The 16358-nt window shown below is 40.8% G+C and overlaps 1 protein-coding gene across 2 annotated transcripts in view; it reads left to right on the top strand.

The window, feature by feature from the left end:
- The window catches only part of ELMOD1 (ELMO domain containing 1), a 43027-nt gene extending 27661 nt beyond the window's left edge, over nt 1-15366 (top strand). Inside the window, exons 7-11 of one of the 2 annotated variants that reach the window (XM_077777455.1) lie at nt 5-73; nt 540-563; nt 2922-2972; nt 4405-4538; nt 13965-15366. In XM_077777455.1, the coding sequence (XP_077633581.1) occupies nt 5-73; nt 540-563; nt 2922-2972; nt 4405-4538; nt 13965-14137 (451 nt within the window). In that variant the 3' untranslated portion in view covers nt 14138-15366. The remainder of the gene's footprint in view (nt 1-4; nt 74-539; nt 564-2921; nt 2973-4404; nt 4539-13964) is intronic. The other variant, XM_077777456.1, reaches the window with a different exon arrangement.
- Nucleotides 15367-16358: the final 992 nt, after the last annotated feature.

Genomic DNA, 16358 nt, shown 5'->3' with positions numbered 1-16358 from the left:
CCAGGTATTTTGCGGAAAGGGACGCCGCCACAGCCCAGCAAGTCCTGTCTGACTCTCTGCATCCGAAAAGCAGGTAATTGCTGGAAACGAAAGCTGGACTAGGCTTACGCTTTAGGCAGAAGGAACGTCCCCCCACGGATGTGTGGTGAGATTCTGGGGCGTCACCCCTCTGCAAGTGAGGCTCTTTCCCGTGAGCCCCCAGACGAATACTGCCTTGGAGGGTTCAAGTGCAGGTTCATTACGGGATTCAGGAGGGAGGGGGCAGCGAGCAAGGAGAGAAGTATTCACAGGACGGGTAACATCGCGCTGCCCAGAAGGTTAAGGAGGTGGCTTGGAGGAAAGGAAAGAGAAGAGTCTGGAAGCGGTATCTCAGAGGCCAGAGCATGGTGGGGGACAGAGGGGAGAGGGGAGTCAGGTCAGGGGCCCTGTCAGAAAGTCTGGAACGCTGAGGCTTTTTTAGTTTTCTTGGTAAAACTCTAGAGTCTAAATATTTTCATTTACCTTCCTAAACTACTTTTTCTTTAACTGATTACATGAAGGGATATCACTAAAGAGGAAACAAGGTATTTTTTTTGTCTGCTTTTGTGTTTTGTTGCTTTTATTTCATTTTAGAATAAGTATCAGTAAGAATTTTTAAAGCAATACAAATTCATGAAAAAATTTTTCAAAAATCCAACATTTCCCAACTTTGTATCTACTATCCTTCATTAAATGTGGGTTGTGTTTTAGTGAAGGAGAACCAGGGTGGCCCAACCTGACAGAAAATCTCAGCGTCCCCTACAGCCAGGGCTCTACCTGGTGGGAGACGCATGCTGAACACTCCGCCTCAGGGCCGAACACGTCTCCCCTGCCCCGTCTCATCTACTCCCCACAGAGGGACGTTTTCCTTGGGAGTTTGGTTGCACAGAGCAATTGTGCTCTAAATCTATTTCTAATTTCATTATTAAATATTTAATTCATCATAGATAGTAGTTTTGCAGCCATGTTTTTGTATCACCTTTTTCTCCTCAGCATGCCGAGTTGCTTGTTAGTGTTCATATTTCATAAATAAATCCAAAATTTTATCATACCATTCTCAAAAATTCAACAACAGGTTGACTTTGCCCCCACCACCTTACTATTATTCTAGCTCCATTTGTCTAAGGTTCATTAAATTTCAATATACTTTCCAATCTTTTTATAAGGTTATATTTTCAGTTTCTTTCCCTTTTATTTACTTCGAGAAAAACAGTAAAATCACTTAGCTCTTTCTTGATACATTACAGGGTCAAAATCAAGCTATTTTAAATTTTAACTGCATTTTCTGAACTGCAAATTTCTGTAATGTAGAGACTCTGAACTCCCTCTAATTAAAATTGTCTGGGGAGTCTGCATATAGACTTCGGTGTTTCTCAAAGAGCATCAGCAAAAACTCATGAATCCTCCATGGTCTTTGGGAATTGATAAGCTTAAAATATTTTTTGATTGATCATTAGAGGGTGATGAATTTTACCTGTGAGCCATTCTCAAAGACAGGCTTTACAGGTTTATCTCTTGTGTCAACCATCAGAGAGGATGTATTTGAGAGTTTGTGTGACTACTCTTATTTAAGAAGAGACTACGTGTGTGTGTGTGTGTATCTGTACACATGTACATAAAGCTACGGTGCTTTGTCCCTCAAGCTACCATAAAATTGAGGAGATGATGTTCAAATATTAATCACTTCAAATTCACGGTAAATGTCAGTAAACACAAATCAGAATGTTTTGAAAATGCTACTATCCTTCGCCAGTGTCTAAAATAAGTATATATTAACCGCTTGTGAGACCCTGAATATATCAGGCGTTCAGCAGCAATATCTACTAAGGAAAGCTCTCTTCTGTCTATCATTCAGCAAGCATTACACATTGTTATCATTGCCTTTATAAACCTCCATCTATCGAGTCCCACAGTAGCTTGAGGGATATAAGTAGATTCAAGTTTACAAGGAGAATTCTGACTGCTTGATTATTTGTTGTAGTTGTTGTTGTTGTGTGTTTCTTGAAGAGAGGGATTCATACTGTTTGGGCCAGGGTATCCTAAGTAGTCAAGTGAGTGGCAGGCATTTGACCTTTCTTATATTCCCAATGCAGACAGAGATTTCATTCAACACATGCAGAGACACTATGTATTTGTAAAGCTTTGTTAAGAGAAAATGGGTGCTTATCAATTTGTCTATATAAAGTCTCTTAAATTTCACACCTAATTCATTTTACCTGGATGTGAGTCTTTTAAGCAAAAATCTCCTCATGCCTTTTTTGGCTGGTTGGCTGATTGGTCAGTAGGCAGTTAACACTTTGAAAAGAGCTGGCATATTTTAACATGAATTAAAGGCAGTTACTCTGAATTACAGCCAGTCATTTACAGAGTAGAAAGTACAGAGTTAAATGTCGATGCTGTATCATGTTTTTGTGGTCTTTTGCTGTGTCTTACGTGTGTCTTTTAGTGTCGTGTTTGCAGTGTATTCTAGAGAACCCTGCTTAGATGGAAGCTAAATGTTCATAACTCTAGTTTTAAAATGCAGTGAAATAAAACCAAAGGAAATGCAGTTGGGAATCCTGAGAGGGCAAGGGAGCCTCAGAAGACATACGTCCCAGGCAAAGGTTCATGGAGAAAGTATCGTTTGATAATTAATGATCCCATAAAAAAGTCCCTTAATGTTTGGCCTTAAGGACTCTCTCCCACTGCTGCACTAAAGGGAACAGGGGAGAAGTGGCAAGGCTTTAAATAATCCCATTTCTGAGCTCCACATAAACTTTATTGTGGAGTTTTAATTGACATTTAAACTGATTAGTGTTTGATAACTGAGTTATAGACATCTAGTCAACAGTTTTAATATAAACATTGCAAGAGAACAAGTACCACTTAGAGATTAAATCTTATGTCTTGATTCATTTATTCAGCAAACTGAGCAAAGCGGAATGGGAGAAGAAGAGGATGGATAAAGCAATTGGGTAAGTGTGCGATTTCGTTCATATGTAAAGGTTGTCAGCTGGAGCCAGAACCGGAACAAAATGTCCTCAGAACACTGTGAAAGATGACAAAGATGACGAATGTCCTGATGGAAATATATAATCCAGTTGAACTTTTAAAGGACGTGTGTGTATGTTTTTGGATTTATTTGTATGGGTCTTTGACGCTGTTTTGCCTTTGGCCAAGTGACAATATTTAAAATGTTAAACTATACAGAAATGATTTTCAGAAATCATCATTAAGAATTGGATTTGGTAGTTTTCTTTTAAGGATTTTAATCAAGTATCAGGTTATTGGATTTTATAAATTTACTTAAAATTTTTTTAAATTCCCCTTTGCATTCAAAAATATTGCTGAATGCAGAACTCCTTTTTTTAATGTGATGGATTTGTGTTACCCAGAGACTTAAGAACTCTGTTCTGTTTAATTCTTGNGGACGTGTGTGTATGTTTTTGGATTTATTTGTATGGGTCTTTGACGCTGTTTTGCCTTTGGCCAAGTGACAATATTTAAAATGTTAAACTATACAGAAATGATTTTCAGAAATCATCATTAAGAATTGGATTTGGTAGTTTTAAGGATTTTTATCAAGTATCAGGTTATTGGATTTTATAAATTTACTTAAAATTTTTTTAAATTCCCCTTTGCATTCAAAAATATTGCTGAATGCAGAACTCCTTTTTTTAATGTGATGGATTTGTGTTACCCAGAGACTTAAGAACTCTGTTCTGTTTAATTCTTGATGGGCATGTAGAAACAGAACTAGGAAATATACCCTGTGTTAAGATACTTGTTTAAATTCTCCCTTATTTTAAAAGTGATACATGACTCATTATGGAAAATCTAGAAAATACAGGAAAGTAAACAAAAAAAATCATCCCAATCTTATTACTTTAAGACACCATAGTAATATCTGGTGGCATTTCATTCTAGCCTGTTTTTTTAATGTACGTTTGTGAGCATATAATAAAACCTGACTTGTCTTACACATAATGTTTCCTCCTTAAGTAGTCTTTAGGAATACAGTAGTTACTGGCTATAACATATCGTAAGAGATTACCACAATTTATTTCACCAATCTCCTTTTTTTTAGAGTATCTTAATAGTTTCCATGTCTTTGCCATTATAAATAATGCTATAAAGAGTATCCTTGAGTATAAAGCTCTTAGTTTCTGATTTTTTTCTTTCATATATTTAGAAATAAAATTACCAAATCAAAGCATATGGATTCTTAATTCTCTTGGTTACATTACTGGCATTTTGATAAGTTACAAAATTCAGGGTTAAAGATAGGGTAGAGAGGGAAGGGCAACCTGCCACTCTGATAATTTAGAAGTAACTTAAAAATTAGGTTATATTTTTCAATGCTTACACGACACACAGTTAGTTGGTTTTGTGGTTTACGCTCTACAGGTACTCATTTGCAATTGTGGGCATCAACATAACTGACCTGGCGTACAATCTACTGGTGAGCGGAGCGCTAAAAACTCACTTCTACAACATTGCCCCAGAAGCTCCAACACTGTGTCATTTCCAGCAGACATTCTGTAAGTGTCCTATTGCTTAAACAGCATATAGTTTCCATGGAAGTCTATACACAAGGGGCAAAGCTGAGAGACCTTTGCTATTTGGCTGCTTTGGGGTCTTTGAACTTCACCTTTGGTTTTGATTTTGTTGTTGTCTTCTTATTCAAAATCCGACAGTGATATCTGCAGGCATTGTGGATTTTTCTTGTTCTCACCTCTTGCATAATACCCAGGGTCTCAGCTTCTGGTCTGGGTGTCTCCCTCCCTCTGAGCCAGCATGGAACAGCACTTAAGAGAGTAGGTTCTGAGGACAGCCTGAATTGACTCCTGGATCTATGTTACCAGACTCTCTAAGCCTTAGTTATGGCATCTGTAAAATGAGTCCTTGCCTCATAGAGTTGCTATGAAGATAAAGTGAGCTAATGGGTACAAACTTTGTATTAGCTAGTTCCACACTTAGTGCTCAGTGAGCACGAGAAAGAGGAAGTGCTGGTTTAGTAGATGATACTGATGGTGGTGGAGCTGTCACTTGTATTACTCTTCCTGTGACCCCTACTGCTGCCACAGAGGGAAGATCTGTTCCCCCCACCCCCACCCCGCCTTAGATTAGATGCCACAGAGGGAAGTATTAATGAGGACTATCCTTTGGAGTTGCATTTATACTGAGGTTTCAGAAGATAAAGACCAACATGATGTGACAGAGCCCTGAATGTTACTCTCCATTCTTAGAGACACAATCCTAAAATCTGAATGCCATTATGATCCTTGAGGGCCAGACACAAACTGGTTTGGAGGAACATGGAAAGATGTTCTAAGTCATCAAGCAACTCGGGCAACTTAAAGGAGAAATGTCATTTAAACCATGCTTGCTGCCCTGAGGGCCTTGTACCCAGACTTTCTTAGCCAAAAAAAAAATCAAAGTTTTTCTTCTCTTTTATATTCCTTTCAGCTCCTCTCTTCTGTTAATTTGCTAAGCAGTACTGCCTCTCCAAGTATGGTTAAGACACAGCTGTTCATCTCCAATCCACTGCAGGGGAATGCTGGTTCCCACTTCATTTTTACAATATGACAGAATTAACAGCAATTTATCTAAACTCCTAAATTAACAGTGATTATATTATCTAGTTGTCTTTTTAAATATCTGTTTAATCAGGACTTCTGGTTAAAGATGGCATACTTAATACGTTCATTATGCTCCCTTTTAAAACTTCACTGAAGTTAATGTAAAAGGGCTTTTCCAAGAAAGCATGGACCCACAAGGACAGGAAAAATCAAGATTTAGGCAAGAAAAACCTCATTTTAGAAACTGGAAAACAGATTAAGTGATAACTGGTTTAGTAGTCCTGAGAAAATATATCCCAAAAAGGTAGTGTGGGAAGGTAAGACGCAACCTGATTTACTCCACACGACCTCCCAGGAGGTTCAGGAATTGGCAGCTTGGCTGTCTCTGGAAAGAGGGGTGAGGGAAGGATCAGAAACAGCAAGATTGCTTGGAAGTATGTTTAGAAACCCTTAGAGGCCCAAGTCCTCTTCCGCAGGAGACGGCTCTGTCCTTCCTTCCGCCCCACGCCCCACTCCTGGAGGCTGGCACGGATTATTCTCCAGAGAGGTGAAAATCAAGGTCTCTGGTCTGATGAGCATCAGGAATACTTGATGGCAAACCAGAGAGAGTGATGATGGGGACTGGGACACGTGGGCAGCTTCTCCTTCCCAGTCCCTGTAACTTTGACAGCCAGTCAAGAGATCAACAAGACCCTCTGGGTGTTCTTGGAGGGGCCCAAGAGAAAAGAGCTTAAGATGCTGACCTCTGGGTGTCCCCAGGGAAACCGCTCAGCCATAGCACTCTACCGTCGTGCTCACGGACACAGCCCTACCTACATGCTCAGAACCCCCACGCTTTCAGTCCCTGGCTTTTTATTTAGTAACAAATACTCAGAGAGCCAAGGATTATCAGATGCCTTCGTGTTAAAAACATGTCCTCAGATTCCTTGACACTCCTCCCACGAAGACGCAGGGTTCATTTGTTCCTCTTACCCATTGAATCTGGGCTGACCTATTGGTCGGCCAGTAGAGCACAGGAGAACTGACACTATGTGACTTCCAAGACTATGTTAGAAAAGGGTTTTGCCTGGTTCTCAGGACCCGAGCTGCCTTTGAAGGCATGAGCCATCACTGTAACGGACGTGATCTCTACATGTTATGAGGAAGTCTAGGACATACGGAGTGGCCATATGTAGCTGATCTCGGTGACTGCTCCAGATGAGGTCCCAGCTGATAGCCACTACCCATGACAGACATGTGAGTGAGGGGACACCTCCAAATGACTCATGCTACCAGCTGCCACCCCACCCCACCCTACATACAGGTCTTACCAGTTGAGACTCCAGACATTGTGGAGCCATCCCTCCTATGCCCTTTCTGAATTCCTCCTAACTGACTGAATTCATGACTGTATTAAAATGGCTGTTTTAAGCCACTGGATTTTCGAATAATTTCATAAGCGGCACTAGATAATAAGAACAGTAATGAAAGCCTCAAGCATGAAAAAAAGTCCAAAACAAGCAGGAAAAAAAGCCACTAGAAGGAAACAGAAACTATGCAGGGAGAGGAAAGCTTCAAAATATGTATCATTAGGATCCCCAAGGAATGAAGGGAAGAAACTGCAATTATGAAACAAGCACACGATGCTCTGGAAAGAACATTTAGAGGACAAAGAGTGCTCTTAGAAATTAAAAATCAGATAGCAGAAAGGAAATCCTCAAAAAGGATTAGAAGATGAAACTGAAAACACTCCCAGAAAATAGAACAAAAAGTATAGATGAAAAACAGAAAATAAAAGTTGAGGAATTAAAGGGCAATTTTAGAAGTCTCGTAAATAACAGAATTTCTAGAAAAAGAACAATGAAATTATGGGGAGGGAACCAAAGAAATAAGAAAAAATTTCAGAACTAAAGCATGAGTTTTCATATTTAAACTAGTATACACCAGCATAATAAATTAAAATAGATTGACACCAAGTTCCATATCATTGTGAAATTTTATGATGCCAGAGAGGTTTCTAAAAATTTCCAAAGCTGCTGCATAAAGAATTGGGAATCAAGAGGACACTGGACTTCTCAACAGCAACACTATATTCTAGAACACCATGGAATTATGTCTTCAAAAATTTAAGAGAATATTTTTTTAAACTCTAAGGGCATATGATTTCAATTTAGATTTCTATACCCAGGCTAAGTTCCCAATTAAGTGGGGGAGTAGAATAAAGACATTTTTAAAATGCAAGGTCTTAAACATCTTACCTCCTTGTACTTTATTGGGAAGCTCCTAAGGGAGATGTTTTCACAAAGAGTAATCCTAAAAGGAATAAATGGGGTCCAGAGAACAGGAAGCCTATCACAGGAATGAAGTGAAGAGAATCTCTGAAGATGAAGGTGAAGGAAAAACGCCAGGTGATATCTGTGCAATAGGATGAGAATATTAAATCTAGACTTTAGCAGGTCAGAAGGCTCTGGTAGCAACTCTTTGAAGAATATGGAATTGACTAAGTGTCTAACCTTGTTTGAACACACTGCAAAGATATTGGCATAGTTTAGAGTGAAGGGGGTGAAAACTAAGCAAATAAACAGAGAGGGCAGTTGGTAACTACACAAAGTAAATTGTTAGAAAATAAGTGATAATTTGGTTGGAATAGGTGAAAGAGAGCAAAATCTCCATCTTCTATAAAGGAAGTCCAAAAACCTCACACAATGGAAATCACATTATATACAGTCATGGAGGTCAATGATCAAAAGACTCAGCAAAAAAGATGAAATGTTCCTTTAGGGAAGCAGTCATTAAGGCAGGAGGCGCTGCTGGGTTTTGTTTGGTTTTTGTAACAAGACGTGTTAAACTATATGACTCTAAATTAGATGCATGTATAACTTAGATAAAAATGAAGAGCACATTTAAAAATACATACACTTTATGAATAGTTAATAGTAGAAAATGGCAGCCCCTCACATATGTAATTATGGCTCCTACTCTGACAACTAGGTGATTATATTCAGTTTGACCATTTCTGGCAGATACTAAAGTTTTACTACAGATAAGATTCTGTGCATCTAAAAAAAAATTATTAAAACACAGTAGGAAGAATTTTGTAATTGGGAAGTAAAGATATTGTTTTTAAAAAGTGAAAAGGCTCAGGGTGNAAAGTCGGACGCTTAGCCGACTAAGCCACCCAGGCGCCCCTAAAAAAATTTTTTTTTAATTGAAAAGGCTTATGGCTGACATAGCTCACTCAGTCTAGGAGTCAAGGAAAACTTCCCCAAACAGAATGACTTTTAGTTTCAGGCATACTAGGGGTGAGTTTCTTTTGGGAAATCCTCACAGAGCTGAATAGTGGGCACTCCAACGCAAGGCCCTGGAACTCAGGAATTACAAGGCCGGATTTGGGATTCATCAGCATTGAGAAGAAAATCAGAACCACACAGTGGGGGAGCTCTGGCAGGAGAAAATAAAAATGAGAATCATAAGAACTGACATTTAAGGACAGGCATTTTGTTGTTTGTATGCACTACTGTATCCTCAGCACAGAGCCTGGTAGAGTGGGTGCTCAGTAGATACGGGTTGGTTGGTTGCTTGCTTGCTTGCTTGCTTGCCTGCCTGCTTGGATGGATAGATGGATGGATGGATGGATGGACGGACAGGAAACTAAAATAAAGAATAATGTCTTTTGTAGAAGAAAGGAAACTCAGCTCTACACTGAGTATGGAGCCTGTTTAAGATTCTCTCTTTCTCTATCTCTCTGTCACTCCCCCCTTCCCTCTGTCCCTTTCCTCAGCTCTCTTTCTCTCGTGCACATGCTTTCTCTCTCTCTCTTAAAAAAAAAAAAGAAAGAAAGAAAAAGAAAGGAAGTCTAGTTTCTCACGAAAAATTTAGCCTTGGCCTGAACTGTTAAGCTTTCAAGAGAACCTTAGCACAGGTGAGTGGCATGCAGTAGGGTTACTCATTTCCCTCACCGGGTTTTCAGAAAGCACACAATCCCCTGTCAAGTGGGGTGTACACAGAGGGGCTCATGTCTCTCCAGAGGAAGCAACCCGGGCCCTGAATTCATTGTTCCTCCTTCGGACAAGAGCAGTTCTTCACATTTCCTCTGTAATATTCTTGCAATTACCTGTGTCCTTGCTTATGTGTCTGCTGTCTACTAACTGAATGCAGTGAAGCAAAACCAAGATACATTCAAGCAACAACAAATACACTGCAGGCTTGGGCTGGAAAGCCAAATTAGTATTCGAAGCAGGTGTTTCATCTGGGTGAAAAAATGTAAGAGAATAATAGCTCTATCATTCTGACTGTCTAGTGGTACTCAGCAAATACTGCACTATGGCAGTGTGCTACGAAAACTGCATTCAGTCTAAAGCTCCCCTGAAAGGAAGCAAGGCTAGGTGTCCTGAGCACAAGGGAAGTACAGTGACCAGAAGAGGAAAAAATGATCTTTCCTCTCACCTTCAGCAGAAGCGACTCTTCAGTAAGAGTAAGAGCAGAGGAAGGGGGTACACTGGAAAAGGCAGCAGGTACGGTGGCAGAGAGTCAGCCAATTTCAGGTTCTGGCCTCCGGCTCCCAGCTGTATTGTGTAACTGGACGCCATTTAAATACCTTTTCTAAGCCCGATGTTCTCATCTGTAAAACGAAGATCTATCTGCACTGCCTATGCCACAAAGCTGTCCTAAGAATTAACTGAGAGATGGTAAGCTATAGTCAGGCCTCTGTTTCCTCCCTCTACTTTCCACGCCATTTTGTTAGCTTTCTCAGCTAATAAATCATCACCGCCAACTGTCTACCTGGATGTGTCCTCCAAGAGACGGAGAGCTGGGGAACCCAGCAACTCCACCTTCTTCTTCTACCTGCTGCGTATGTGCTACCTGGCAGACGAGCTGACCAACTGACTGAATGGTCATATGGAAACTCTGCAACATTATAAAAATGAGTTGAGTTTTATAATTATAATGTGCACCCTGGAAGCCAAGCCACCCTTTCTGCATTTTGCTTAAAATCATATTATACAGTCACTATTCTCCTGATGGGACAGAAAGAATCTGCAAGCCTTACAGTTTCACTTCTGTAGATTCTTACGAGGAAGAATCCTGAGAATGGTGTCAGATTGTTAACCACCCACCTCTAGTCTCGTCCTTGCCTGTCTTTAAACCCTTTCAAAATGTCTTTCTGTAACTGCATTTAAGGTAGAAAAATGGGGAAACCAAATGGATCTACATTCTTCGAACACTGTGAGCCACACAAGATCCCCTTCGAGTGAGTTGCCATTATACTAGCACATTGGAGAAGAGTGAATATTTTTATGTGTCTGATAGGAAAGTAAATTCTTCATTAGAAGATGATTTTCACACTGCCTGTTTATTATTGTCAATAAGGATAAAGACCAGGGGCGCCTGGGTGGCTTAGTCGGTTAAGCGTCCGACTTTCGCTTAGGTCATGATCTCGCGGTTCGTGGGTTCGAGCCCCACGTCGGGCTCTGTGCTGACTGCCAGCTCAGAGCCTGGAGCCTGTTTTAGTCTGTGACTCCCTCTCTCTCTGACCCTCCCCTGCTCATGCTGTCTCTCTCTCTCCTAGAAATAAATAAAACATTTAAAAAAATTTAAAAAAAATAAGGATAAAGACCATATAACTCATGAAGTACTAATAAGATGCTTTTAACTCATTTTGTATGATTTTAATTTACAGTATTAGAACCCTGACTCTCTACAAAACAACTCAGGTGTGTTTTTTTGAGCTCAGAGACCTAGTCAGGAAAATTATGTATATTATATAGCATAGAAAGAAGAAATTAAAAATGATCATAAGATTTCAGTTAGAACCATAAAAAATATAACATTTAGAAAAAAGCCAAAAGAACTTAAAAAGAGGGCATCTTCTAGAGCAACGGATCTCAAACTGTAGTGACCTGAGACTCATCTTACTGAACGGCAATTGAATCTGAGAGGTTTGCATTTTTAAAAAGTTCCCATTCTTGGGAACACCACACCATTCTTGGGATACTTCAGGACTTCTTGCCCAGTCACTGAAACACACAGATGACTGAATTCTTTCGGTTGATAAGATACTGAGATTAGAGGAAACAACTTCCTCTTGGTGTGCCCGAAAACCAGAATAATAAACAGACTCCCAACCAAGGCCTGTGACAAATGATGAGGAGAAACAGGGATGCTTAACCCAGAAAAGAGAACAGCTCAGGGCATGAAAGATACGGGCAACTATTTGAGTTGAAGAAGGACTGAATTTGTTCCAAGAAATACAGGGTAACAGATTTTGGCCCAGCTTGAGGAAAATCCCTTTAAAAACCAGGTTCTTGGGGCGCCTGGGTGGCTTTGTCAGTTAAGCGTCCGACTTTCGCTTAGGTCATGATCTCGCGGTTCGTGGGTTCGAGCCCCGCGTCGGGCTCTGTGCTGACTGCCAGCTCGGAGCCTGGAGCCTGTTTCAGTCTGTGACTCCCTCTCTCTCTGACCCTCCCCTGCTCACGCTGTCTCTCTCTCTCTCCTAGAAATAAATAAAACATTAAAAAAAAATTAAAAAAAAAAAAACAGGTTCTTGGGGCGCCTGGGTGGCTGAATGGTTAAGCATCCGACTTCACCTCAGGTCATGACCTCACAGTTCGTGGGTTCGAGCCCCGCGTCAGGCTCTGTGCTGACAGCTCGCTCAGAGCCTGGAGCCTGCTTCCGATTCTGTGTTTCCCTCTCTCTCTGACCCTCCCTTGCTCACACTGTCTTTCTCTCTCTCTCTCAGAAATGAATAAAACATTTTTAAAAATTTAAAACACAAGTTCTTCATCCATGGGACAGGCTGGTGTCAGCACTGTCACCAGAAGAGCTCAAGGCTGGACGCTGCCTCGGGGAGTCCAAGCAGGAGACCGAGTAGGAAGGATAGGGCCACTCTAGGGACTGCTGATCTGGGGCTGCCGGGCGTGGCCGGGTTCCTTCACAGCGGCAGCAGGCCCTGGGCTGTGTGGCCAAGAGGCCTTTGAGTGAGCGCTGATGTGTGTCCCATCGAGACGTATTAAAGACAGTCGCATCAGTTACGTGTGGAGGGCCCAAAGATAATCCAGTCCTAAAAGAAATGCAGTGGTCAATCCCCAAAAAAAGCAACTAAAGTTTCTCTCTCCTTACTACCCCTCCCACTGTGGCTGTAGAGAGACCAGACACTTAAAGACGCACACACATGTTGAACAGTGTAATGATTGAGAAACCAGGTAAGTCTGTGCAAGTGGACAAGTATCTGGGCGTGTGTGCTGGGCATAGGAAGGAAGGTGACTTCTAATTGTGTATTACATAAGATATGGTAAAGATTTTTAAAAATCTGCTTATGGACCAATGTTAAAGGTTTTCTCATAAGTAGCCAGTTAATAAATAGAAAAACAAGTGGTTTTAATTTTTATCTTTTTACTATTAGGATTTGAGCATGTTTGTTCCAAAATTCTCCTCCCATACCCCCCATCATCTCTCTGCTCACTCCTTCCCCAGTGGAGGTGAAAGAGCTAGGATTCTAACCCGGTTTCTGGCTCTGGAATCCTTGCTCCTTCTAGTACTGAGACCAAGAAAAGCTCTTAATGTTGTATTGTGTTTCGTTTTTTAACTAGGATTATTTCGTTAAATACTTTTTTTTCTAATATATAACAAGACACTTTTACTTGTTATGGGTTTACTACATACAAGTATCTTTTACTGTCTTTTTAAAAAGCTATTCACATGTCAGTTCTAAATGGGGGTGGGGGGTGTGAACAGTGGGGAAACAGCACAATGAATAGATCCAGTACTTAACATTTATGCTGAAAATGTTCCCAATGCAGATCATTCACAGATAGCAAATGAGACACAGAAGTATTTGAAGAGGACATTACGCTTCAGAGCAAGAAGGTCTTAGTAACAAGTTCAGGTAGTTTACTGACTGGTCTGTGTTATTCAGAGTTGATTTACCACTCTTACCGTCTCATAACAGACTGTCAGAATGCATTTGTTTGATTTGTCACAGTAATTTAAAGCTTTTCTCAAATCAAATAACCAGAGAAAAAAGGCTAAGGGGAGTAATTCTGAAAAGTCAGGACATTATGTTAATTTAATCAGGGAGGCAGGATGAAGCGGTCACTGGCAGCCTCTCGGGCTCTGCCCCAGATGTGGTGCCCTTCCCAGAGAGGGCAGAACTGTCTGTCTCCCGCCTTGAGAACAGGGAGAATCATCCCAGGACCAGCCGCAAAACTCCTGCAGACTGGTAGCCTCTACTGCATGAAGTTTAAAGAATAGTCCATAACAGGAGTATTGCTGCACTGTGACCTCTTCTTTGACACCCATGGTTGCCATCATTTGATCGGACATCTCTTTTAGCATTCGGTGACTCTGAATGTGATTAAGGACTTTTTTCTTTCTCCTGCATTCTTATCACTATCTTATCCCTAATAGGCTATTTGATGCACGAGTTTCATAAGTTTTGGATTGAAGAGGACCCCATGGACATAATGGAATTCAATCGTGTGCGGGAGAAATTCCGCAAGAGGATCATAAAACAGCTGCGGAACCCAGACATGGCGCTGTGCCCACACTTTGCTGCCTCAGAAGGTTTAATTAACATGTAGTCACCCACGCTGGTTTTAACGGATACCCCCGGAACACTGCCTCATTGTTGTGTTAGATCCCTGCTTAGGTCCCAGTTCATACACTGAGTGCACACAGTGATTGTATGCATGCCTTTTGGTAAAGTATTTTCATTTCTTGGTCATAACTACCAGATCCCCAGATACCACTGCTTCTGGACTATCTGTCATCCAGTGACTGTTCATATTGTGGCATTATGCAGTGTTACATTTGCCTTGACACCCAGGTATGGAGAGAGTTTTCTATTTTTTTAGATTGTTTTCCTCCCCTCGTAATTCAGCATCAAAGAACTGTATTTCTCTAGCTGTATTTTGTATGTAAGAGATTTAGCAGACTCTTGTTCTGTGAAAGCCTTTTAATTTATTGATATTTCATGACTACTGCTGCTAGCTCTTCAGGCCGGGTTCATGCTTGGACCTCATTCCACTAAAGTATATGACTTGCAAATAATACAGACAGACACATGATAAGCCAAACCATTCCTGCAAACACAGCTGCGCTTCATGACAATGTAACGAGGCTTACAAGAAGCAGACTTAGGTAGGTGCTGTTTTTGTCTGAAGTACCGCAGAATTATACTGTAACTTATCCCCTGTTGCAACTGTATCCTAGTCATATGGATATCAAATTATTTTATTCCCATAATTTTACTGGCTTGGATGCCTAAATATGTTTATGACGCTTGGAGCCTCAGAAAAGAAGTATGCATACTTCAAAAGCTGCAAAAGATTTTTCACTGCCTGCCTCTTGCTGAGCTCACAGTTACACACTGTTCTGATTCAAGCATCTTTGCTTGGGGAACTGAGTACTGACTGGTTTGTTTTCAAGGTCAAGAGGTTATATTTTTTAAAAAAAACTGCAAGAAAATGTGTTGCAAGAGAGGGACCTAAACTGTGTCCTTCTGTCGTATTTCTTGAAAATAATGGCCTTGTCATGTATCAGTGAAAAAAGTAAATTGCTTGGAAGGGAGAAAAAAATCAATCATTCCAAAACTGCTCAAGATCATTTGAAAAACCATGATTTAGTTTGGAATTATGATTGTAGTCTGTTGAATAGTATTTACCATGGCATTTCATACCCATGGTATTTTATACCTTCTGACTATCGATTTTAGTATTATTAGACGTTTGTGTAATCACTTGCTTACTTAAATGAATTTTGAGTACTGCCTGTCAGTTATATGAATAAATTACATGTCATTCTACTGTAACATATAGTGGATTTCATTTTAATATTTTTGTGCTCATCCAGCCTCTGAATATGCAAATATGTGAGTGGGTAGAATGTCAAAGACAGACAACCTAGAGCTGAATATAAATCATGCCATCATTCAGAGTAACCAGGTGTAAATTACAGAGTGTCATGTCTGAGAGACTTCTATTTAATCTTGAGGCTGATGGTGCTTTAATGAAAGAATAGGATCCAGCTTTTTCTTTGTAACCTCCTATAAAGCCTGGTTTGTCTACCAGAAGACAACTGATAAAGGAAACATTCAGCTGCCTTTGTTTCCTGGTCCATTCTAGCTCCTCTGGGATTTTGCTACACGTTCTCTTTCAGTTGGGCCCCAGGTGGCTGCATTCGTCTGCCCTCTATTACAGCCTTGTGCCCTTCTACAGAACGGGGAAGGGAAGGACCTGATTAAAGCATGACATGTATCCTGAGGAACGACAGGGATATATATTCCTCTCCAGAGTGAGGATGTGTGAACCTGGTAAGTGGCCTGTCTCAGGAGCCCTGAATCTCTACCGCAGCTGCGGCTGCTGAATGTGAAGGCTGCTCCCTGTTCAGCACAGCCTTCGTCAGTCGTATGTGTGCGTTGTCTCTTTCTATCCACTACGGCCCTGGGTCACTGATGCGGCTTGATAGTATGTGGCATTTACACCAGCTCGCGTCTCTTCTGCTCAGGTAGAGACAGCTGATGGTAACAAAGCTGGGAGTCTTCCCTCCCAGCTGCTTGCAGGATTTCGCTCTATCGTATCTTAACATGGCCGCATAATTTTAGGACGGGCTGCCAGCTCCTCCTAGTTCTGAGCATGATTACTGGTTCTGAGTATTATCAGACTTCTTGTTCACACCTGCTTGTGAAAGATGCGTTCTGGCCAGTAACGTGAAGGGAGGCGAGAAAAAGAAGAGAAGGATTTCAGAAGCATAAAAAAAAATGTGTGATGTGTATGTGTTTTCCCCTTGAGAATTCTTAGCTTG

This window comes from Crocuta crocuta, unplaced genomic scaffold, assembly GCF_008692635.1.
Source record: "Crocuta crocuta isolate KB4526 unplaced genomic scaffold, BGI_CrCroc_1.0 scaffold278, whole genome shotgun sequence".
In the NCBI taxonomy this organism is placed as follows: domain Eukaryota; kingdom Metazoa; phylum Chordata; class Mammalia; order Carnivora; family Hyaenidae; genus Crocuta; species Crocuta crocuta.
This window is presented reverse-complemented; position numbering and strand designations above follow the sequence as displayed.